This window comes from Coturnix japonica, chromosome 1 (assembly GCF_001577835.2).
Source record: "Coturnix japonica isolate 7356 chromosome 1, Coturnix japonica 2.1, whole genome shotgun sequence".
Taxonomy (NCBI): Eukaryota; Metazoa; Chordata; class Aves; order Galliformes; family Phasianidae; genus Coturnix; species Coturnix japonica.
In genome coordinates this window covers 160,282,175-160,309,180 of record NC_029516.1, presented here as the reverse complement: position 1 = coordinate 160,309,180, position 27,006 = coordinate 160,282,175, and the positions used below count along the sequence as shown (strand labels likewise).

Below are 27,006 nucleotides of genomic sequence, written 5' to 3'. Positions count from 1 at the left end.
ATGTCTAATTTCCTTTTATTATCATTTTTTCAGGGCAGGTTATACACAAAAAGTTTTACCACAAATACCGTGCAATCTAACCTCAATTTTAGAAGTCTGGTTATTGATGAAAGAACTTCCTCCTCACCTGAAGAAAGAGGAATTTTCCAAATTCTATTTTAGTACTAAACATTTTCCTTCTGCACTGTAATTTACTTCAGTGAACAAGCCTTATCAATTACTTTTAACAAAGTCAAAACATTTAATGTGGTCTTACTCAGTGTGAAAATATCTTTGGTAACAAAAGAAGTGCCATGAGACATGACAGCTATTCAAAGTAATTAAATTTGTGATACGTTACCACTGTTCCATTATCTGGCATCATTGGTGTTCCCATATTTGCAGCTCCTTCTGGTCCCATGGAAGGACCAGGACCCATTGCAGGGCCAGGCAAAGTTCCTCTGTTGTTCATATTCATACCCATCATTGGAGGAGGGCCTTGGTTACCAGCAGGTGCTGGGCTAAACGCATCTATGCAAAACAATCTACACTTAGAGCTGTCCTATCTGAATTTTACAAAATAAACAAACACTTTATATTTTAAAACCCAAATATATCAGACTTCCAATACATGAAATATAAAAAATACATATTCTTTGGGACTGTACATTTATCTCAATCATCTGCTTTTAAACAGATTAATTTTGTATTACATCATCTGCCTTCTGTGGCTGAGAAGCCTGAACTTTGCAGCTAAATATAGCTGTACTGTTTCCATGCAGAACATGAAGTGTTCTCTTAGTGCATATATGTACTATGCACTGTACATTTAGAAAAAAATCTCAAATGATTTTGCAGCAATTGACATCTATAGGGCAACTTGGCTCTTAAGGATTACTGCATTAAATAGAGATTTGCAAAAGCTGTTCCGTCATCATTAATGTTACTTGTAGCTGATGAATAATATACCGTAACATCATATAAAAGGAATATCAATGACAATACTCAACTTTATAATGAGTTAATAGTTACATGATGTAAAGAAATATATCATCTCAATTATTTTTACAGTAAAAATAGGGAAAAAAGCAATTTTTGTTGGTGGTGTTTAAAGTTATAGATGAAAATTCCTCCAAAAATGTGATTCACACAGCTTAAGAACTTCTATCAGAGAGATTATTTAGCTACAATACTGAGTTAGAAATTACCACTCTGCCATGATCGCTTTTGTTATGAGAAAGAAAAGGTCAGATTATATAAACTTTTATATCTGCTATTATGATATGTCATCAAATCTAAGACTTGCGGTGATGTAAGTTTTTCCACCCCAAAATTACGCACACTTTTATAATGGAAGAAAACATCTTTGGAATCTAGTATATGTTTCAAGTCCTGGCAATACACAAGGAGGCAGAAAAAAAGAAAAAAAGCCAGGAAATAAAGACGCTGCCAGACTAAAATATGTCACTTTTATTCTGGCATATAACCTCTTACCTCTCATAATTTCAGTAATATACACGTTCATCACCATACGCAGTTCATTTTGTGCAAATACAGTACTTTGATTTTCTGCATGTATGTTCAACTGCATATTTATTATGGGTATTGAGCACCCATCTCATCAGACAGTGTAATCACCATATCAAGGTACTGTTGCTAAAACTTCAGACATAAGCAACTGAAAGCTGCTTAGGATAAACAATCCTAGCAATGCAGCAGCACATACTTTCCTGAGCTTAGTGCTGAAACTCAAAGATTTCTCCCTATGGTGTGGAGCCAAAATAAAGGCATGTATAGATACTTCTATCAACCCACAAACTTAGCAGTTCATTTTGCAAGTAAAAGATTGTGCTCTAATCCAAGAGAAAATCATAGCTGAATATCTCATTAAACTGTTCTTCAATGTCAATCATTCAAGAATTAAATGTGGAAGGAAAAGAAGGAATTTAAATTGACAAAATAAGGATAAAACTCTACTTTTAAAGGCTACTCATACCCTATATGACTATAATGATGGCAGTGCTCAGTGCTGGAAGCAAAAAAAAAACCAGTCAGAGCTCAGTGACCTATTATAGCTTGCTTACCAGTACGCTCTTAAAACTTAGCCAACCTGCCAGACATGCAGATACTATTCAGCCATTCTTCAACAGCAATGAGTTCTTATCCTACACAGCCATTGTCCCCTGAATTTTCAAGAACCATGTAGATGTGGCACTAAGGGACATAGTTTAGTGAGCATGGGTGACTGGTTGAAGGTTGCAATAGATTATCTTAGTGGTCTTTTCCAACCTTAATGATGCTATGATTCTTTACCATAAAAACACAGCATGCTTCCTCAAAAGTAACACACGCCAGAAACCCTCTCTGCACTAGTAAGCCAGTTTCAACCAGCTATGATAGAAGGAAGGCAGCTGGGGAGCATAACAGAGAGGTGCTGTATAAAAAACTATATACCTTGTGGAAACTGCTAACACTATTTAGCAAGATGCACAATATCAATACTTACAGAGACTCTTTAATAGAGATTTTAATAGAGATTTTGAAGTAGAATCTACTAAAACAATAAGCAAAACTTTAAACTATGAAATTAAAAAGTCATCAATTTATGCTTCAGACTGCTGCTTCAAACTAACTTGAACTTTAGAATTAATTCCTAAAGGAAGACATTGTCACCTTCTGCAAATGAATAAGCCTGTTTCCATTTTGAAGTTATAAATGTTTCAGTGAATCAAGTTGTGAAGTGTATATTAAAATGGAGAATGAGCAAGTATATTCATCTATTAATCAATTCACATTACTCTGAGTTAAACCACAGCATTTAGCAAGTTTTGTATGGACTTTCAAATTTGAAATAGAAATACAGAAAAAAACACTGATGAACATTTTAAGTTAATTTTAGTCAGGAAGCTTCCTAAAGATATTTTTAAAGAAATATTCTATGTTTCAGCCTTGTTTAAAAGCAGATATCCTGGTTGAGTAAAATTCCAGCTGTTTCAAGTCTGCACATACAAGGCAAGTACTAATTCTTAAGATGGCACAGTTCTAAAATTCAAGGCTTTTCGCAATGACAATAGTCTAAGTAGCAAAAGTATACTGAGAATTACTTGCAAATACAGATCCACAGTAAGTTTATAGGGCACATTTATTTATCAAACTTTTGTCAAGAACGGACCTGTTTTAAATACTAAATAATTTCACTGCACAGTTACAGTTCCAAATCTTCTGATCAGATCCCCCAGAAGAACACCAAACACTTTTGAAACTTTTGAGACTTCCTGTCTTGCACTGCATAATCTCTAGAATATTACCTTTCCTTGCCTCCTGGTTTCTCTCATCTTGCACACAGCTTTTTTCAACCATGGATACTTAAAAAACACATTAACGAAAATAAAAAAGCTGTTTTTAAGGAAATCATTTTTTTATTTCCTATTTCCCAATACTGTTTACTTCATTTTACCAGTAGTTGCCACTAATGAAATTACACTTGAGTAACATGTACAGTCCCAAAGAAGAAGAAATTTTACATTACAGAAGCCTTTTTCCTTCAGATCCCTACCTCCCATGTTAATTGCTCCACGAGGACCCATATCACCCATTCTCATTTCCTGTTCTCTCTGTAAGTAAACATAATTTTCATGATCAACCTATCATTATTAGAATTTAAAACATTCCCATTTATTCAATGAAAATGAAAAATGTCAAGGTTTTACAGTTTCCATTATTATGAAAATGTACGTGGGATAAAGTTAAATATATTCTCCTACTTGTATAAAATCAAATGTAGAAGTTGAACTCCATAATGCAGAATAATAGTTTTAGAAGACTAAAGGTTAAACATCGCAAGTTTCACTTATTAGATAAAATCTTCAGTTCCCAAAAAGTTAAATAATCAACTGCAAATGATTCCTCCTTCAGTCAATGTTCCTCATTAGCCAGCAGTATGAGTTGTCAATGAAGGTCTTACCACATTGTTGCCTAAAGGCTGTTGTTCAACAATACAATTAAATCTGTCTTTACAACTTAAACCAATGGTTTTAGTGGAAACCAAGGTCTGATGTGTTACACTAAGCAAATTCAAGTCACCAGTTTTATTTGCCAGTTCTAATAGTTTTGACTTAACTAAGCTGTGGCACAACTTTTTTGTCTCAGTTCAGAAGCTAGCACAGAAATGTAGTATTAATGTAAACAGTATAACATGCATTTAAACTAAACAGAGAAGCAAGTGAAATTGATTCTGATTCAATCAATGCACGGTCATCTAACATTTAACAAGTTCTGACACTACTGATCATGGACCACGTCCTGCTGTGAAACAACATGAAAAAATCATTAATTCAAGGAAAATAAAGTTCACCTATCACAGATGGCAAGAGATGCTGGTACCACTGTTCATGTCAAAAAGATGAAGTAGAAAATTCACAGTTCAAGAAAAACAATGAAACTTACACCAAAGAAATACATTCTCATGAATTTTCTGCAATAAACATTAAAATATATTCCACCCTTGAGTGCATACACATGCATTTAGAGAATACATACAAAAAATTTACCTGATTCTGAAAATAATTCCTCTTATGATTTACAAGTTCAGACACTTTGAGAATAGCTTTATTATCCTAAGCAAATGAGTCAGTCTTGCTAAAAGCAATTTTTGACAGAATACTTGTGATTTCAGAATGCATTCATCGTAGCATTTTTAATACAACGTGACTAGACAATTCTGAAAGGAATAAGAGCTAGTAAGGTGACAAAGAAAACAACGCCTTGTAACTAAAGCCAGGTTTCCAGGCCTTGCTACAAAAGACTGGTAGATGAACAATAAGATCTCTTCTTCTGACTCTACAACCCACATTACAATTCTGTTATGGAAGAATGTACAACTACTTGGTCAGATCTTTCAGACTAATGTTAACCAACATTTTCAAATAACATCATCAGTTCAATTTGGATCAATCACATATGTAGTTTCAAAATGAGCATACAATCTTGTTGATATGAGCCTACTACTACATCTCAGTTCTGAGACAAGGGGGCAAAGAAGCATACTCCATCCTAATATCAATCCCTCACGCAGTACAGTAGAAAGACATCACAGTTAAGGTTTCTGTGAATCAGACCATGCACACACAAGTGCATGCCTAGATGTCCATTTGTGAATAAAAACTTTTTTGTTGTTGTTTGAAGTTTTAAGAAGTAGAAAAGCTACAAATAAATGCACAGGATTTTGAATTACTGCACATAATCTAATTTGGGAGGCTTCCAACTCTTCAATATCAAATCAGGAGCAATGCCTCTGCAAGCTGTAAGGTTTTTTTTTTGCTAATTTCTAATTTGTAATCTATCATACAAGGCAGGGCCAAGTAGAAAGGCAATTAGATGAGAACTTCCAAATACAGAGCTACAAAGTTACTGCTTCCTAGAACTAAGCAGTTTTTTTGCTGAGAAAGACAGAAGGCAAACTACAACATTTCTTCAACCCAATAAACTAAGTTTTTTTCTCAGCTTGAAATCTACAAGTTTCCAGTCAGTAAAACAGAAGAGGGAGGAAGGGTAGGACTGATAGCTGTGTTTTATTTTGTTTTGTATTTAAGTCTGCTGTTAACATGATTACAGTAAAATTATCATTTATTTTGCAGCTTTAGCGATGAATTTCTACCGTATAAAAGTATTTCTGGTCTGGTGTAGACGCCAGACCAATGAATTTAGAAACTCTATCAGCTGATCTGTCTACACACTTCAACGAAGCATGAATCCTATTGTTTTATGCTTATAATTTGTAGCGCTCTTGCGCACTTTCAGAACAGGGACATGAATTACACACTTAACACAAATTTAAAACAATTAAAGTAAATTCCCTAAGCAGAAAAAATATTCAGCATTAACTGAAAGCATGTATCATGAAAGTGATTAAATGCTTGACATATTAAATATAAAAACGTATATTTACCAAAGCTTTTACTCAAAGGAATCCAGATACAGTCCACAAATTTGTGAACTAGCAGATTTTTAGTAGGCAAGTATGAAAAAATGTGTACAGATAAATCTGGCTGACTACTGCACATCATTTGCCTGAAACACTGCAAAGAAAGGAATACCGACAGGCAGTTCTGAAAGAGCAGCTGAATTGCTGCTGGCTGATATTGTCTGTTGAACATAATGGTAATGAGGTTGCCTTGTAAGGGCTTCTTTTTCCTCACTACCCACTGTCCTGTTGAGTAGCAGCCTGCTTCAGGCCCTCCCTGAAGCCACCCCTAACCTTCCATTAGAGGGAAGTAAAATTGAGCAGTGAGGGTATTGCGTTTTTCCTAGCGACATACACAGGCAAGCTGTTAAGAAGCTCCGAAGTCAGCTGGTACCTGGAAAAAACAATTTAAACTGCAAGAGAACAAGAAAAAATGACACACAGTTACAGGGGAGACCAAAAGAAAAAAAGCTCTAAGGCAACAGATGAGTAGAAACGTAGAACAACTCTTGAGAAGCTCCATTTTTTTCAAAAAAAGGAAGGATGCAAACAACAATAATATTCTATTTTCAAACTGCAATTCTTTCTACAAGTCAGAAGACTTCCAATCCTGTTGCATGGCTTCCATAAGATATTTCACAACTCAATAATGCAAACCAATCTAAAGGGCCTGATTTATCCAAGTATTTTGCTTTTAGAAAACCCTAGGATGGTAACTAACAATAGCACTATGCTTCCTAATTACTCCAGGTGTGAACATTAAAAATTTTATTTCCTCACATTTCCAACTCCTTCTAACATTAACTGTAACAATCAAATCTACAAAAACATTGAATTGCATAAATATTGTATATTTAATATAGTACAGGTTTTCCCTACTTCAAATACTGCAATTGATAATTCTTGAGCACTGCACCTTCATCAACACTGATAGTAAAGTATACAGAAGATTGCCAAGATAATCTTCAGGTTTTTAAATGACATTAGCATGTTCTTAAGTACTCACAAAACCATGAAATTAACAGTTTTGAACAGATAGTTCAGATGAGATATAGAAGACAATACCAGATATAATTACTTTCTCACACTGAATACAATTAGTTATAAAACTCTTTTTTTGTAACGCTTGATTTTACCTTTGAGTGGTATTTTTTTTTTCTCCTGGAAGCATGCCTTGCAATTGTGGCAATCTAAGGAAACTACAGATTTCTGCCTCCAAGTGATATAATATTCATAGTAACAAAACAGTCAAAAATTTATGGAGTGGAATATATATGGTTGAATATTTTACAAGAGCAAAAAGCAAGATACTAACATAAAAATCAAGGAAGTAGATCATCCAGTTTTCTTCAAATATCAGCGACCAGAAGCTCCACAATTCACATACAACTACTCACCTTTCAGCTAAGGATGGTCACCAAAGCAATAAGGTACAGTAATAAAACAATGCCTTACTTTATTAAAAAAAAACAAAAACAAAAAAAAACCAAAAAAAAACAAAAACCAACACCCTATCAACTCAGGTTCAAGCATTAAGAAATAAAACATTTAACCAAATTCTACACATATATCAAAATATGGTTCACACAAACATTCATACTTATGTTTTCAATAAACTCAACTCTCTTACAGACTTTACAGTAGACAACTGGGTAAGACCTTTCTCAACTTCAGTGTAAATCATTACTTTCATCTTAAGTTACTTTTTCTATGACTAAATTCTGTATATTTGTTGTTTGTTTTTTTAATTCCATTGACCTAAGTAATTTTGGTGCAATCTTCCTCGATCCTTACACAAGATCATTTATGCAAAGCCATCTATATTTTAAATACAAACTACTTAAGTGGTTAACATTACTGATTAGGCACTCAAAAATAAGAGTACAGGGGATACTTCCGACTACAAATTGTCTACCTCACAATATTCTGCAATTTTAATCCAATGTCTCCAATTTTCAGCTCAATAGAAATTATGCTGCCAATGAAGAGCTGAAGAAAAACCTTCTGCCTACACACTTCTGGCACCCTGTCCCTTAGATTTTTTTCCATCAAAATCTATACATTAGATCCTGAAAGTCAGAATATTACAAAATAATTCACTTTATTCTATCACATGAAAAATACCAATCTTATTTCAAAATGCAAGAACTTGTGATTCTGAGCAATGTTACTTAAATCCAGAGCTACTCACTCCTCCAAGGATCTTGTTCAGCCCAAACAATAATTCTACTAATGACAGCTCCAACTCAGGAAAGTTTAAAAACCTCCCTTACATTATGTAAAGTTATGCATACAAATGCATTTAACCAGATAAAGGTTTAGCATTAAAACATACATTACATACAAATGGTTTAATATAATCAGGCTTAGTAAGTTAAGAATAGGACTTGGTCTTTGCAAAAAACACTGCAATGAGTCTGTAGCAGGCAGTTCCTTCCTCAGTGATTTAAGTAACAAAGAATTGATTGAAATGATACACTAAGCCAAATGTTTAAAGAATCTATACAACAAGAATCGTATCAGTAAAAAAAAAAAAAACTAATAAAACATGCATTGCATGAAATATATGCAAATATATATTTCAAGAAATGCTACAAGTTGGAAAAATATTCCTAATTAAAGCAAAAATCATCATTTGGCTGCTTACAAAACAAAAAAAAACCAAAAAAAAACAACCAAAAAAACATTTCCTTTATGAAAAAAAGATGCACGATTAGTCCAGCACACTCAGTTCACTGAAGGCAGTTCTCAGCACCTGAATACCACAGAATAAAGTACTTAAAGTCAAAAATATTTTCTGCTGTTTAAGCTGAAACTGTTCCCTAAGAAACACATACATTTTAAGCAACATTTCAAAGTCATTTCCCAGTTAAATATTAGACAGATGTATTGAATGCTGAATTTATTACTAAACATGCAAGACAGCACCATAACATCATTCTCAACATAAACATTTCATACAGAATTAACAAGCAAAGAGGACAGCACTTGATCACAAAACATCACTAAGCACTAGTGAACTACGTACTAGTATCATCTAACACACGTTGGTGCTGGCTGATACCTGCAGAGAAATGTCAGGAGGGAGAGATCACACCCCTTTGTTACAGACTCATATGAAATTGTTTTAAAGAAGTTAAATTAAAATTAATTCACAATAATGTAATACCAGTTATGTTCGATCTTTACAAGATGGAAGACAATGTCTTCCTTCATCTGAGTAGCAAGTAAAGGTCTTCACTTTGCTTGGCTTCTACTTACAAAGCGCGCAATTTGTTTCTCGGCACAGCATACAGTGTTGAATAACTCTGACCCTCCCAGCTTCCTTTGTTTTGCTAAATCATTTGCCGACAGCTAGATTCAATGTAGAATCTGACTCTAATTTCAATATAATGAATGATGTTTAAGTCAGGTCTATACTTCCAGTTCCAGGAAAAAAAACCACAGTTTAATTGTACTGTCCTCCACTTTATCAAGGCATTTAGGGGACAACTCACTGCTTAAACAATTATGTTTAAGAATTGCCTGAAATAAACCACTGTTTAATACAGAGGACACAGCCATCAACTAATCTTTCGACCTAGTGGATGAGGAAAAGCTGTGAATGTAACCAACCTAGACTTTAGCAAAGCCTCCAATTCTGTCACCCACAGTATCCTCCTGGAGAAGCTGGCAGTCCATGGCTTGGATAGTCACATTCTTCAGTATGCAAACTGTCTGAACAGCCGAGCCCAGAGAGTAGTGGTGAACAGAGCTAAATCCAACTGGTGGCCAGGCACGATTAGCGTTCCCCAAGGGTGAGTCTGAGGGCCAGCTTTTTTTTTTTGTCATTACTGATGATCCTGACAAAAGGATTGAGTCTATCCTCAGTAAGTTTGGAGATGAAACCAAGTTGGGAAGCGTTGATCTGCCTAAGTGTAGGACAACTCTACAAAGGGATCTGGATAGACTGGATTGATGGGCTGAAGCCTATCATATGAGCTTCAACAAGACCAAGCCCTGAGTTCTGCACTGTGGTCACAACAACCCCAGGCAACGCTACAAGCTTGGAGCAGTGTCTGCAAAGGCTGTTCAGAAAATCTAGCGGTGCTAGTTGATGTGAGTTAGCAGTGTGCCCAGGTGGCTGAGAAGGCCCATGGTATTCTGTTTTTTATTAGCAATAGCGCAGCCAGCAGGAGGAGGGGAGGGGATCATCCCTCTGTACTCAGCTCTGGTGAGGCTGCACCGTAAGTGCTGCATTCTGTTTTGGGCCCCTCACTACAAGACACTGAGGCCCTGGAACGTGTGCAGAGAAGGGCAACAGAGCTGGTGATGTGTCTGGAACACCAGGCTTATGGGGAGCAACTGAGGGAGCTGGGATTGTTCAGTCAGGAAAAGAATCTCAGGGAGACCTTACTAATCTCCACAACTCCCTGAAATGAGGTTGTGGGGGTCGGCCTCTTCTCCCAGGTAATAGCGACTGGATAAAACGATCTCAAGTTGCATCAGAGGAGGTGCGGGTTGAATATTAAGAAAAATGTCTGCTCTGCGGAAGTAGTTATGTATCAGAACATGCTACCTAGGGAGGTGGTAGAGTCAACATCTTGACCAAGAATTTGAAGATAAGGTTAGATGACGCACTGAAGGACATGGTTTAGTGGGCATGGTGGTGATGACTTGACAATCAGACTGGATGATCTTAAAGAGGTTTCTTCCAACCTCAATAATCCATTAATTCTATAACTAGTATTAGTATTATTTTAGTAAACTATTTTTTGAACTGACAGTCTTTGACTAGTTGTACACTGCAATTTATATTGTTGATTTATCTACTGAATGTGTTCAATACTGGTATAAGAGTGCAGATGGTTTAGTGGGCATGGCGGTGATGGATAGACGTTTGGACCAAATGGTCTTAGTACTCTTTTCCAACCTTAATGATTCATTTAATTATTTGTAAGCACCAAGGAACAGTGAGAAATCTTACAACTGGACATATTTCTAATAAACACTATTCTGACCATCTCATTTTTCACACTAAAACTCAAAGACTGCTATCTATAGCAACAGTCTTATTAATGAAACCTGTTAAGCATTAATAGTGCTTTCTTTCATCACATTCTATCACATCTCAAATTTATTTGCTGCAACCATTTGTAAGACTAGCTTCAACGTGACTTACAAGACCTACCTCAAAATCTAACCTAAAGCCCACCAAGTATATTAATACTTACTGTTGTTACATATTAACCAATACGTTTTTCTTACTTTCCACGTCCACTATTTATGAGATGCAGCAGTTCACACACTGTTCTTATATTTAATTTATAATGCAGAAGAACAAATATGTTATCCTCTAGGTTTTACTTACATTTCAGGTGTCTCCCTCATTCTCTCATTTGATTCTTTTTAAATCCAAAATTTTCTAGTTAATTCCATTTCTAAGAGAGTAAACCTGTGACATCTTGCAAAATGTGAGCATTTACATAATCAAAATTAAAAGTACAACACATTGTATAAAACATGGATGAAAACACCATGACAAAAAAAACCAGTAAAGTGTTGTTGTAAAGTAAAGAAAACCAAAAACACCCAACTTTGCTATTCATCAACTTCCACTCTGCATACTAGGTTTTCCATAGTAAGTGTTTTTCAGCTGGTATTTCACAATTAGTGAAAGGAAAACTTGCAGAAAAAATACTGATGGAAGAAGGCAACTTATGAGCTGAGATTCTTTCAAGAGAGCAACAGCTGAAAATAACAAATACCACAGAGTGGAATCTGTGTGCAGTAGAGTAGCTGCCAGTGAATTATTAGTTTAAATAATGTCAAATATTTGATTTCTTAAAAAAGCTTGAGAAAGTTAAAAAAAAATAGATTAGGGAAACAAACCAAAATATTTGCAACTGTGGAAAGGAAGGAGAAGTTTTCTCACTGCTGTCAAGAGAAGCAGAAAATAATCACTGTGCTGAACTACATGGAATAAAGCAAACAAAGTAGAAATTAACTTCAACGTAAAAAAAACATGAATTACCATTTCTGTTTTTTTTTTTTTTTACTTCTTTTTGTAAATGCATCATCTGAGCCAGAAAAGGTAGTAAAAAGTGCTTTGTTTTTATTCAAAACATTTATGAATAGATAATTCCAAATTATTGTAAAGACAACTGATAATGCAGATTCCAATTCTCATCAAAGATATTCACTCATGTTTAGTATTAAATACTCAAAGAAGTTGGCTGCTTTGCTATTGCAGTTATTTTTTGAGCATCTTTACCTAGAGAACTTACATACTAAGCTCAAGGAATGCTGTATTTTGTAAAACAAAAAACAAACAAACAAACAAAAAAAAAACAACAAAAAAACCCAATAATTTGAATAAAAGCATTAATATAAATACATGTTCATTTAAAAATTGTGTTTTTATTATGATATTTTATCACCTAAGCTACTGGAACTTTGCTCGTATCTCCAGACTGCTCTATTGTATGCCAAAAATTCAAGAATGCCCCATATTCAGATAGGTCTTTTCTATTCATCTTACAGTTATTTGCTGCTTCTCTGCATGTTACTGTTATATTTTTAAACAGTGACGTAAAGTTCTTTCTCACATTCACCACCATTTGTAATACGACAAAATACTGCATATGCAACAACACAATAAAAAGGCATGTTAGCTGTAGATCCTCATTTTCTCAAAACCTGTAGAAAATGTTATTCAGCAGACAAAATTATATAAACAAATGGCAAAACATGGCACCAACAAACAACATGTAATCCAGAATGACTAGGAATATAATCCACTTCATTACATGCTTCAGTCAATCACATCACCTACTTCTATTCTGCTAAAAGAAAAGCTTACCAAGCCCCTTTACTGCCTATGGCTATACAGATAAAGCATGGAAGGCAAAACTGCAAGACAGACTTTTTCCAACGCCAACACTGGGAAAAACCTGAGAGTATACAAGAACAGAGGTGTTCTATCAGAACATGTCCTTGATACAACATCTAACATTCACAGGGAAGGTAAATTTGTGCTTCTCCAATAATTAAACATAAAATTCAGAAATACTTATTGGAAAACAAATGTGCATAAAGCATGTAATCACTAACAGCTTTGGGAATCCTTTCAGAAAAAGGCATATATCGTTATATTAACTTTAGATTGTAAACTTTTTCGGTACAACAATCTGTCAACTAACCCAGATCCAGAGGAGTTATGCAGTACTTTGGATCCATTCAACTAGTATCCAAATACACTTCTCTTGCTTCTAGTATATTCATTTTTAAAATTATAATGAAACGAATACATGAAATACATTTCAATTTCTGAACATTATCCTTTTCTTTCTTTTGTATTCAATTTAAGGCACTTCTTCAACTTACCTGTAAAACTGTTTCTGAAAGTAATATTTACCACACATCCCAGTTCACAAATGCTATATGTAATCGCACTATCATAAAATTGCTTGGGTTGAAAGGGACCTAAAGGATCATCAAGCTCCATTCCCCCTGCACGCAGGGCCACCAACCTCCATATCTAATTCTAGACCACTTTACTTCACAATATAGTCAGGGCATATTAGATAATTTTATGTGCGGTTGGCCTTATATCTTTATTTTATCTGAAGAAATCGCACGGGAGTAGGTAATTATCAAAACAGATTCCATTTATCCATGGAAATATGAAAAAAAACCTTACTTTCACAGAACAAGTTCCACGTAAGTACTCCACAATTCACCCTGGCAGGTGCAGAATTAAAGGGTTGTCTAACCAGCAGCCCAATCTGGATTAACTGTGCCACCATATAGATATAAACTAAACAATTAACTGAAAATTATGTTCTAGAATAATGCTACATTTTAGTTGTTATTGGACATCTACAAACCTACACAAATTATCACAGTGAATGCCTCAAAATTACAAGATACAAGATGAATTATGAGGTTATGTGAAAGCAGTTAATAATTATTTAGAAGACAAAATAACCAGCCAATAATATAGATGTATCATGAAGTATGTGTTTATGTAAAAGCATAACTTTTAAAATTTGAATGTCAAATATCACATTGCAAAATCACCTTAAAGTAACTTTTACAGCAACACTAGTTATAGCCACACGATCTTTCCTAAAAAGTTTCTTTTTTGAGCTCTGTATTCCTATTTTTTCTACCCTTAGTAAATATGGTATTTATTGACTGAATTGTAACTAAGAGTGCAATGCCATTCAGCAGCTGGTTGGAGGCATCACGTGATTACTATACACAAGCATTTACAAAACATAAGCTGAAAGTCAAAGTTTTAAACCAAGACCAAAGCGTGTTCACCAAAATATTACACAAAAAATATACTTCTTTTAGAAATGATATAAATGTTCTTAACAGGCAGAATCGCTCAGTATTTAAGAGTTCATCAGCAAAGTTTTGGCCAGTCCACACACGGCACTTAAAAGTACACAAACAAACAAAAAAACCCATCCTGGTATGATATTGGGCTCCATGTTTCTGCAGAGCTTCCCAGTGAACACTGTAATACAACCTGGAAGCCATTTACTGTGAAACAGGGGGAAGATGAGGTACACTAATAATTTGATTAGAGCTCCGAATAAAGAACTTGATATACACTGAACCAGGCAATTCCAGAATATTCATAAGAAATTTAAGAAACTGGTCGTTTGAACAAATCTGAGTGGATTAAAAAACCACTACTTTGTAGTTAAGTCCCCTGACTCAATTACATATACAGTAACCCTTCATCAATAGATATTTAAACAACTATTATGTTTATACGCAATATAGCGTTGTTAGAAACAACAAGAATCCCAATGTAATAGTGACAAAGAAGAAAACAGTTTATCTTATAGAATTTACAAGTTTCCATGAGGATAAATATATGGGGGAAACACACCAAGTGAAAACAAGTGAAAAAAGACTACAAATCTCTAACACATATGCTGAAGAGAATCAGGAACGTAATTTTGACCTTTAAATAACCTCGCCAGATCCTGTGAGTGAAAACATTTAGAAGAGACAAAAGCTAACCTGCCATAAGCATAGCTATCAAGAGAACTGCCTTCAGCACCATTAGGAAAAGCAGTGTACTTCCTGTCACGTATGCAACGAAACTAATACAAATATTCTTCCATCTTACTCAACTGTGAGGCTGGGTTAACAAGTCAGTAGCTGCTGCAGAACTCAAGGCTGAGAAAAACTGCTTTAATGCGGAATCTTAAAATAATGGATCCCTTTAAAACTACCTAGGTTAGTTTCTATTAATCAAAACATTAAACTCATCAGTTGATGACACAGACATCTCATGTTTTCCAAAAAAAAAAAAAAACACAGCAAGACATTGATTAAAAACATCAGTGTATCTAACAATACCAGCAGATCTCTGGAAAGATGAAGTGGAACCTTAAGAAAAATGACATTATATAGTTCATATTCTTCACAGAAGAAGTAGTCATCCAAAACAAGCATTAAGTAATGAGGTAAATCTGCTCAATGCCTACACAGCAGCAATTAGTCTCAGGCTCTTTAACAAAATTTATTTTAAAATAAAAAGCAGTATTCAGCTTGATATGAATGGAAAGATAACCTCACTGAAACAATCTCCTTTCTAGGTCGCAGTGCACTGCATCACCACTGTCGAAGCCTTCCTCTCAGCCAGCTACTGAAGCAAAACACAGAGGCTAAGCAGAAGGTCAAGTCTACTCAAAGGTCACTGCATCCCAAGAGAAAGAAACCAGAAGTGTAAACAAGTTCTCCTCACATCCATCAAACAGTTGCTCTAGAATTCTATGGACTCACTTATCACTCTTTAGGTATTTCATTCTTCCTTCAGTGCAGACCCTTTAAATAATAACAAACTTAGCTATGTACAGAAGCTTATTTTGGCTGCAAGTTTCAATTCAAGTAGGATTCAAGTTTCAATCCAAAATAGGTACTGAGTAGACAACTGAAACTGAATGTTATCTCTTCTTAGTCTGGATAAATACATGTACAAACTCCAAGTTAAACTTAAGTCCAGTAGCTGAAGAAAAGAAAATGAAAACAGTTAAAGCAAATGTTAATTTTAGTTTCTTAAATATGTACAGCATTTAACAAAACAATTACATTAATATGAGATTTTTTTCTATTCTACAAAAGCATCGTTCTCATCTGTCAGAAGACAGAAAACCCAAGAAAACTCAGTATTTGTCAGACTTCATTAGATAGTTAAAAGTTTTTGTGGAACTTTGTTAGGTAGCTTTATTAAAATGTGCAGGCAGCAGTAAGTTTCAGAAACTACATTAAATATATGGACTACAGTCCTGGTATTCGCTTTCTAATGGAGCTTTATAAATTGCACCAGCAAAATCCATTAAAAAAGAAGAAACTAAGCAAGCGAATATTTTATAAACAAGCACTAGATGGCAGCTGAACTCTCCATTGATGATTAACAAAGAAATCATCTGCTTATTCTAAGGCCTCATGAAAAACAATGACAGACCAAGGCTGATGGCCATTTGCCATTCTATAAGAAGTGTATTTAGATAAATGTTCATTTAAGTTTCCTGGTCCATCAGTCTTACTCAAAATTAATTCATAAACAGAAATGACCTGAAAAAAAACAGGGACAAATGTCTGTATTGATTACTGCAGATGAGAACAAGCTCAGGAATGCCTACAGGTAAATCTGTACTGGAGATCTGTGCATATTTGATAGCACATTAACGAACAAAAATTACTTCCAAACGGTCACTTGTTCTGTCTATAAGTTTACATGAGGTAAATATTAGTATGTTCTAAGCATTCTGTGCAAGCATTAATGCACCTGAGTAGAAGATCCAAATTTTACAGTGTTTGATATTCATAATAAAGCTTAACACAGGAAAGAAAAGTTACATTATCTAAAATAATCATAGTTCACACATAATGAAATGTAATTACTAATGGAATTTAACATTCAAATGATTATAATCACCTCCTTTATGCACACCAGTTTAGAAAGTCAATTATGAATCATCCCAAAATAGTCACAGAATTAATGTTAATTAAACCTCCAAATACCAAAGCAATTCACGGAACAAGATGGACATTTTTATTAATGAATTTATTACTGGAAATCTGCCTAAACTTGGTTTTCTTCTAGGTAAGAAAGTGTGAATGCAAACTTCTTGTCTAACTGGTGCCTTGGTAATGGATTAGAAGATGGAAAAAGATGCATTCAGTTCTGTTCACTGAAGAGTCTAGATGGCCAAAAACCTACCACCAAATTACAGAGGTGTACGAAAATCCACTTAACATTCTTCTCTCAAAGAAACCTACTACTGAAGTTGTATGGGAATGGAGAAATGAGCCATTCCTCAGACACACCACAGCAGGCTCAAAATAGTTGGTAGGAGTGAGGAAGAAACTTCACTTAGAAACTGCTCTAAAGGGAGACAGTTCTTAGAACAAAGACTGAATACATCAACTTACATAAACCAACTTTCTGGCGTTCCTCAAACTACAAACTTTGCTGTAGTTCTGATGTGCTCTTTTCTGATGGTTTTCCCTTTTTTTTCTTTTTTTTTTTTTTTTTAAATTTAACCTTCATGCTCTTCACTGTGTGACAGCCTTCAAGTGCACTATATCTGTGCTGTTGAAGCAACCTCCAGTGCTCTAGTGCCTGTTACTTCATTCTGCTATTAACACTACGTACTTAAAACAGTGGAGATTTTGTCTAAGAAAATATAAGGAAAGGAAACCTACAGAGTTAATTCACAAAGAGTAAAAAAAACTAAGTATGAGCAGTAAGCTTTCAGAAGTTGAAACTCATTAATTCTCAAAAAACAATTCCTTATCAGTGCAAGTTACACTTGAAAAGGGAGAAGGTACCATTGCAGGAATGGGAAAAGGAGAGAGGCAACTAAAAATCCCAATTCTATCTCCGAACCATCAGTAAGAAGAGCTGTAAACTCTGCTGAAGGTCAGTGCTGTAGCTACTGTTTCATTAAATACAATATCCACCTTACAATATTTTGTACTGCTATTATAGAAATAAACATGTTCCACAAATATGAAGAACAGTATTTCCACAAAGCTGGGGCTCTTTTGTAAACACTTGAAGACTATTTTAATACACAAGATCTAAATTATTCTCTTTTCACTCACCTACATCAGTGACAGCAGTTAAAAATATTTCCTGGCACTGGAATTATTTAGCAAAAAGACTGATTCAGAATAAAGGTATATCTGCATAAGCCATTCACAATTGGATGCTAACCCTTGCATAGCAAATAATATATCAAAAGCACTTAGAAAATGGAATGTTTTTAATCTAAAATATGTTTGTGTTGCTGAAAAAAACATTGTTTCTTTTTCATCACTATCTCCAAGCTCTCCTTTCAGGAAAAAAGACATATGCAAAATAAAAACTACAGGAAAAAGTTTCCTGATTAAGATACCTCATCACTTATTAGAATGCATTAATATGTTGAGGTATAATAGCAGACTTCAATTAAACAACCTTTATGAAGCAAGGTAGAAAAGTCTAAAAGATACTGAAGTATAAATAACATCTTATCTACTATAGATAGCACAACTAGCTTGATAAATTGCCTGGACATCACTGGGAAGCCCATTGGACTAGCAGTCAATGCAAGCAGATTTTTTTTATATACATACAACATCACCATGAATGCTTCAGCAATAAAAACACTCATATGAGCTGCAACTAAACCACGTAACTGCTAACTGCATGAAGTTGGATTACAACAAATTTTTCAACAGAGGTCATACTGAAAAATAAAAGTTCAGCAAGTTAGGAAAAAGACATAGAAAGAAGCTCTAAAGAGGAAAGCCTGATACAGCAGCCTTATTTGACAAGTTCCAATTCCGGTTGCCATTGCACTTACCATTTATGTCCTCCTTTTATACTGAACAGTAATAAGGAATAGGATATAAGTGAAGGAAGCTTACTTTTCAAAGCTTTTAAGAAACAAAAACAAGCATTAGAAAATTATCAGTTTCCTTCTAAATATATGGTTGGCAGAAGACTTCAATGTGTTACATAATTTAAGCCAAAAGAGTTCAAGACTGGATATGATTGAAAACACCCCAGCACTGTAAAATGTTGTGCTAACCAAGAAACAACTTTTATATTCTCAAAACTGAAATGAACTTTTTTTTAAACATGGGCACAATGGTAATCGAGGACTAGATGAAACTATTGCATGGAGTCTGTTTACAGTAAACTAATTAAGAATAAAAAAACTTCAGCTATTAAATAGAAAAAAAAAAAAAAAAAGCTGCATCATTTTGCAATCTCCAGATAAGATCTTATCAGATCCAAAGTGCAAAGGCTTTTTTCAAACCTTCATTCCATACATCACAAGCTCAACACAGATCTAAAGACACGTATTAACAAACACTTGTAGAATGGCAGGTCATGCTTAGTTTCATAGCCGCCCATATCAGAAACACGTGTTAAAGTAAATAAATGCATCACTCCTAATGTTCTTTAACCCTTAAAGAGGAAGAATTAAAATTGGAATCAAAGTAGTAGTCATCACGTGACTAGAATACTCAGAACTTGGGAAAACTTTTTAATTATTGTACATGTCACTTCAAATTCAGATGACATAAAAAAGATGGCCATACTTGGTATTTCTTCAGTTGACCTGTATCTCTTTTGGTAGGCACTGCACAACTGCACCTATACATTCTTGTGGTTTATATTATTCTAGATGAATAAAACCCCAATAAATGAAACTCAGTAGGAGAGCTACACACACTCTAGATTGCTCTTTTTCTTCTTGTCTTTTCTCTTCTACAACTCTTTCTCCCCCACAATTTCACTGTATAAAATCACATAAATTACAGTGATTGAAGTGCTTTCCACTTAACTATTCTTCTTTCTTCCTTATGTTACCATTTTTTCTATGTCCAACACACAATCTGAAGAGCTTCTAAACACACAGGCTTCCAAATTTAAATATGCAGAACAGCATGAGGATGGCAAGCAATTCAAGCTCACAGACTAAGCAACCTTATCTGAAAGAGCTGCAAAAAGCAATTCAGTAGAGGCTGCTGTGGCCACCATTATTGGGCACTCTTTCAGCCTTGAGCTGCAGGGAACACGCTACTACTTATCAGCAAAAGGAACTGAAGGGAGCTTCTGCCATCTCTTTCCTGCCAGCTTTCCTTTCCTGCAGCTCTCAGCAGCAAGAACAGCAATCTTATAGCTCAGTCACAGGATTATTTTCACACATAACTTACACAATCCCAAAGTCAGACTGCCCCCAAAATACATTATGTCAGAATCACTTAAGTATTATTTCTAGATCACATCAGAAGGTTGTTACGTGCTGTTTTCAAAATATGACTTAACAGTTTAATAACAGGAATGCACTAAAGAATACTTTAAGCTTTGACTTCTAGATCACCATCCTGCCCAAAATGTATGCCTGAACAGTTTTCTTTACAGTGTGAGCACACAGGGAAATAAATCAACTGTTTCCAGTTGTGAGTTTCTCAGCAACATCAACTAACAGCAGTTGGTAACATCACAAAGGAACTATTCTGCTTCCTTGCTATCTTTACTAAACATCCTAAGTCCAGCTGGGAAAACAAAAGGTTCCTGTTCTATCCTTTCTTAGGATATCTCAGAACATATTTAGTATAATCTTCAGAGTTCTACAGGCAGAATTACTGCATAGCATGTAAAATAAACGTTACTTCCACAAAGCACAAATCAGAAAGCAGCTGAGAAACCAGCAGTTTGTCTCCACATTATGCATCAAGTTGAACATGTACAGAGTAGCACTAAGTGCATCACTTACTGCTTTCCCACTGAAACTCATTTTAGCAGTACGGGGTATCCTTACTACATAAAATTAAAGCATTTAACTGCTTTGTGCTCACTTCACTAGTCTGGTTGGTAGAAACCATACCCGTGATCAAAAGAGATTATCTTGAAAATTTAGAAGCTGATTGCCCTGATATCCCCATTTTGCTGTTCCCTCAGGATGAGACTTCAACAACCGAATAGACCTAAATACATTACTGCTACATTATTTAATTTAGAAATTGCAGCAAAGATTTTTTTCTTCCTTTGAACATTTTGGTCGTCTTCAGTACAGATGTGGAGATTTTCCTCATCTAGTCTTACAGTAGAGTCTCAAAGAAAGGGATTTTAGGCTTTGTGTGAAACTTCACTGCCCGTTTCTAAAGTATATTATTATTAATAAATTAAGCATAATACATAATGAGTAATCAAACAACCTCTACAGCATTAACTATTTAAAAATTTAATTTTTCAGCCCAACTGAGGCACTTCCTCATTCCTGTACTATCCAGGCTTTGACCTTCCACTTAAAAAAAACTAAATGATTTTCCTGGAAAAATTTATTTCTTGAGTAAAAAAAGGAAAATGATAATGTGAACACCTTCAAGTATCTGAAATGTGAATTACTTATTTTCCTACAAGGCAGTGATGTCACAGTTCAAGAAAATTGTGCTGCTAAATTTGTGTCACTCCACACATCAGAATAATGGAGTTCTGAAGGAAAAACAATCCACAAGGTGGCAGTTCAATAAGACTGAGTATTAAAAATAAAAAACCTACAGTAAAATATTTACCATTTCAACTTTAGTCAGAGTTCTACTTACATTGTCCATGAAATTTGGCTTAAATCCTCCCTCCTGCTGCCGTCTCAGTTCCTCTTGTTCCCTCTGGCGTAGCATCTCCTCCTCACGCCGTCTGTGCTCCTCTTCATGTCTAGGATTTTTTTCAAAGATTACATAAATTAAAACTCATGATCTGTTCAGGCTCAGCCAGTCTCAGGAGTTAACATCGAGCACATAAGCATAACTACTCAATGGTTTCTAATACAGCATAAGGCACTAAGCTACTCAACCTGATGGGTTTGAATATTACCAGTGTTTATGTTTATCAAATATACAGGTATTCACAATACTAATAATCTCGTTCTTCTGGCTGAAATGCATCACTCATCACCTCACTGTACTCACATCCACCATTTGGTCCCCAAAAACATCTTGCAGAATCGAGGAATGTTATTGTGTACCATTTTTTCTGTAGTTATTCAATGACAACTCTGCTTCATACGCACTTCCACGTATGGAAGTCCAGAAATCATTTTGTCAGACTACCCCTCTGCTGCCATCTATCACACAGCCACAAAGCATTACAGAATATTGGTGCAAAGGTTCAAGCTCTACTGCTTTACCACCAATCTCTGCTCCTGTTATTAGGGGCCATCATGAGATAAGAGGCATTCCTTTCTGAGCAGCCCTCATATTCCTAAGAATCATCTCTTAAAGAGAAAAGTAATACATCAGAAAACAAAGTGCTACAAGGCACTACAGTAACACGAGAAAACACTCCCAAAAATTTCACTTTTGACTATAAATCAGCAATGCCACACTTCTACATGCAGCAGATGAATACCCCCCAATTTTCCAAGTGTGTTCTAATACAGCTCCATTACAGCTATGCTTCCTTCACATGTTGAAAAATAAATCATCATATGAAACATTCACATTAAGACATATCTAAGATAGTTAGAAAACTCAGACATTTACAAAATGACTAACTGAGCTGAAATAAATGAAAAAAAATACTAGAAATACTTGCAACTATTCTTTCCTATTCATAAGTGACAATTTTTCTCTGCAAGAACATTAAGAGAAATGTATCCTGTTGCACTTTTGAATGGTAGATGGTTATATTTGGTATTAAAATCTCTGCACACCAAAGTACCCAAATTTCTGCAGGCTGACAGCAGGTGCATGCTTTAAATTACTGCCACAACTTCACACTGTACAAGACAAAATACCTCAATTGTATCTGCTTGCGTTTCTGAAGTTCTTGATTCCGAAGTTCTTCCAAACGTCTCAATTCTTCCTGACGCCGCATGAGATCTACCAGGATTAAAAATGTAAGGTAGATAAAAGCTCTCAATTAACAACACGGTAACAAAAAATAAATAAATAAATAAATAAATCACTACCAGATTACCATTCTAACAATTATCAATTTTAAAATTAAAGCAACTTCTCAACACATCTAATCAGCTCCTTCCCATTCGGCTAAGCCTGCCTTATGAAAAAACCAGGAGGACCTAAGGCTCACATGGTAAGGCACTACAATGGCTACAGCTCCAAAGAAGATGATGGACACAGGAATGTGAAGCCCTCAAACAAGGGGAGTTTAAAAAAAGGAAGTCTCACTTAAATCACATCCTAGCTTTGCAGCTTTGGCAAGGTATCTGTTTTCTCACAGTGCTGCATAATGCTGAAGTCCCTTTTGCAAGGAAACAAGTGCAATTCATATTCTCCATCATCTATTGCAGACAACTGCACAACATAGCAGAACCAAGTGAAACCATGACTGTGCTTATAGCCACCTAGAATTAACTATTACTGCTAACACTACCAGAAAAAATAGCCACATTCTTCCTTGAAAAGCACTTTAAAAAGCTCTTAATGAGCAAGCCAGAACTAACAATAATAACTTTAGCTCTATTTGATACTGCCCAATCACAATACGGATTTCTGCCTGGAAACTCATGCATTCTTCAGTGAACATTAATTCTACCTCTTGCCAAAATAAAAGCAGCTGTTTGCATTTTCCATCTTCATAGGATATTAGCCATGTTATTTGCAGACACCATTCCACTGTGGCATCTATTAGATGCATTTTATGCTCAAGTTCAACTACTCCACACATTTTTACATGCATTTTTTCACCACATTAATTAAATCATAGAATAGCCTGAGTTGAAAAGGACCAAAATGATCATTTAGTTTCAACCCCTCACTATGTGCAGAGTAATGAATGCCCAGAGCCACATTCAGCCTGGCCTTGAATGCCACACAGATGGGACATCCACCACCTTCTCGGGCAACATGAGCCAGCGTGACGCCGAAGTCAGAAAGTAAATCACTTTTATTAGCTCTGCAAAAACCTTTCAAACTTGCAGCAGCACATATGATTATAAATTTTTACAGCGCTGCATTTACCAACATATCACGCATTTGTTTTCTTTTAATCACCAGTTTTAACAAAGTTAAAATTTGTTATATTTGTTTTAACAAAGTTTACCAGACAACATCCTTATTGACAAGACAAATCTTTTCTCTCAAACAAGTTTTGCAGGCCTGCTTTTACCATCTCTGCAAAGCCAATGAACTTGAATCGACTAATGATTAAAAAGTTTCATTCAAATAAAAAAGCTGCAGGACCATTTCCTTACAACAGCGCACACTACAGCAGACTTGGCCAACACCACCTTCATAGTCAGCCACAGACTTCTTAGAATAAAATCTAGATAGTTTCAGAGTATTAATGAGATCATGAATCAACCCATTCTGCATTCAGCATTGATTACTGTGGGGAAGGGTGTATACTGTCTTTATCTTATTTCCCACTTACCTATCATTCCTTTTTTCCTTACATTAATACCCTGTAACAGGATTTTCTACCTTCTCTCTACCGCTAACTACTATGATTTTATCATTTCCTCCCCTCTGAGTTCTTCAGCCCTTATTTTACACAGCTCTAAACAAAGAGATGTGTAAAAGTTACACACCTAGTTCTGATCACTGCCCTTCCTGAAACTGTCAGAGCTTAAAAGCTCAGCATAACAATTGGGTTTGGTACCCCATGACAATGGCAGAATCTTGAAACAAAGCTTTATCAGCTAAACAAAAATAAAGATCTAGGTGCTCAGGCTGAGCACAGAGCCTCTCATATTAGAGGATTTGTAATACTGCTAATTCTGGACTGGCATTTATTGGATGCAGTCCCTTCCTCTGAACAGAAAAAAACCTGCACTGAAGCAGACAGCTGTGAAAGAGACAGAAAGCACAACTATTAGCTTCTTCATCTTCTCATGCCTAAAAAAAAGATGAACATCTTCAATATTCAACTTCCTGCAGATTTAAGGACTGAAGGCAAAAGTGCCCCCTCATCTTAGGAGTTAATCCTACAAGCAGAAATACAAAATCCAAAAAGCTTCATTGTTTTAGCTGCTAATTTTTCAGGTTCCAAAAAGTAGAAAGCAAATGGCTGATACAGAATGAAGTTTCGTGTTAAATCTAGTCAAATCTTCCAGTACTGTGTCGAATTATCTCACAGTTTTTTATGAGGGAATATTTACACAAGTCTAAAGCATCCCAGCAACATGTAGATCAGAAATATCATGCCAATTTACTTACGCATGGAAACGTGTATTCTGCTTTACAAATTACTGCTGACTCAATCTGTCAAAACATGACACTTTAAAGTGAAAAATTACACACATTGAAAGAATGAAGTCCTTAACTTCAGTGTTAATTCAATGCCATGAAAACTCAGGTGCTTCAACCAGAATGTTCTAGTGCAAGTCCCAGCACCTCTGATAAAGCAATTTCACTAAAATCTGTTTTCCTTCATCTGCTGAAGTATATGGATTGTAGGAAACTTATTCTTCTCAGCTTTTTAGCTCCTAATCACTACTGTGCTATAGTTTTACATTCCATGTTTCAGAATATCTTTCAATAGTTCTTGAAATCAGTCGTTTAGTTTGTACATCAGGTATGCAAAAACAGTCATTCCAGGTTCCGATGCCTTCTGCTCCACTGCATCTTTCTTAAAAAATCACAATTCAATCTCAATAGGTTATTTTCATATACTTTGAAGCTGAAGAGTTGGTGAGATAAAACAAGAAACATGCCTACAGCTCAGCTCTTCAATTTCCTGCACATCCATAGCTTAAATCTGAGCATTCCATTATAATCAAAGAAGAATGAAAAACCCTCTTCCCACAGCCTATTTTCTCACTAGATTATTGGCACCAAAAAGATTCTCATTCTAGTGGCTCTTCAGCAAAAGGAATAGCCTTCTTTTTCTGTGTAAAAGTGGATCTTAAAAGATATTAAAAAGAATGAGAACTTTCTTCTTCAGCATCCATAATAGGAGCTACAGTAACTATTTGGCATTTGAATTTTATTTTTTTTTTAATTTTATTATGCTCTGTACTACAGTACATGATCTTATATAAACACAGTTTGTCATTTAATGCAAGCACGCTCCTTGAGAAACAATAGGAAAGGTGAACTTCTTCCTAATGACAGCTTTTGGTTGCAGCAGAACTGTTAAGTCTAAAGAACTAAAACCAAATGGTGCTCCATAGTTCTCAACTGGAAAGCAATGCAAATAGCAGTAATGATGGGCCTTCAGCTTTTTGGGAAGAAGACTATCAAGCAGTAAATATCAGGTACTTGCCCTGTTTCTGCTTTCTCTACCACGGAAACACAAGCTCAACTCAGAGCCATTCCCAAAGGTAGGGCTTGTCTAAAGGACTTTCTTTCCCCCAAAACTACAAAAAGAGAACACATCTGCCAAATCTCAGAAAGCAAATGGGATCCTGGGCTCCATCAGGAGAGGGGTGGTCAGCAGGGATAGGGAGGTGATTGTCCCTCTCTACTCTGCTCTTGTGAGGCCCCATCTGGAGTACTGTGTCCAGGTGTGGAGCCCTCAGTACAAGAAAGACATGGAGATTTTGGAAAGGGTCCAGAGGAGGGCCACAAAGATGATCAGGGGGCTGGAGCACCTCCCCTACGAGGACAGGCTGAGGGAGTTGGGTTTGTTCAGCCTGGAGAAGAGAAGGTTGCGGGGTGACCTCATTGCAGCCTTTCAATACCTGAAGGGAACCTACACCCAGGAGAGGAGTAAACTCTTCGAAAGGGCTGACAATAGCAGGACACGGGGAAATGGATCCAAGTTGAAGGAGGGAAGATTTAAGTTGGATGTTAGGGGGAAGTTCTTCACTAGGAGAGTGGTTAGGCCCTGGAACAGGCTGCCCAGGGAGGTTGTGGATTCCCCGTCCTTGGAGGTGTTCAAGACCAGGTTGGACGGGGCCCTGGGCAACCTGATCTAGTAAAGGTGTATGTTTGGTGGCCCTGCCAGGCAGGGGGGTTGGGACTACATGATCCTTGAGGTCCCTTCCAACCCGAGTCATTCTGTGATTCACTCTGTAAGTTAAATAAGAGGGATACACCATTTTATACTGTCAAGAATAACGTAGCTTAATGACAACTGTTACTTATTTTGA

At 35.7% G+C, this 27,006-nt stretch overlaps 1 protein-coding gene across 1 annotated transcript in view; it reads right to left on the bottom strand.

Annotated features, from left to right (window-relative positions):
• PSPC1 (paraspeckle component 1) overlaps positions 1-27,006 on the bottom strand; it is a 43,288-nt gene that overhangs the window by 8,816 nt on the left and 7,466 nt on the right. The window contains 4 exon segments of the mRNA XM_015852187.2: positions 341-510; positions 3,536-3,593; positions 21,557-21,665; positions 22,747-22,831. Coding sequence (XP_015707673.1) covers positions 341-510; positions 3,536-3,593; positions 21,557-21,665; positions 22,747-22,831 — 422 coding nt within the window.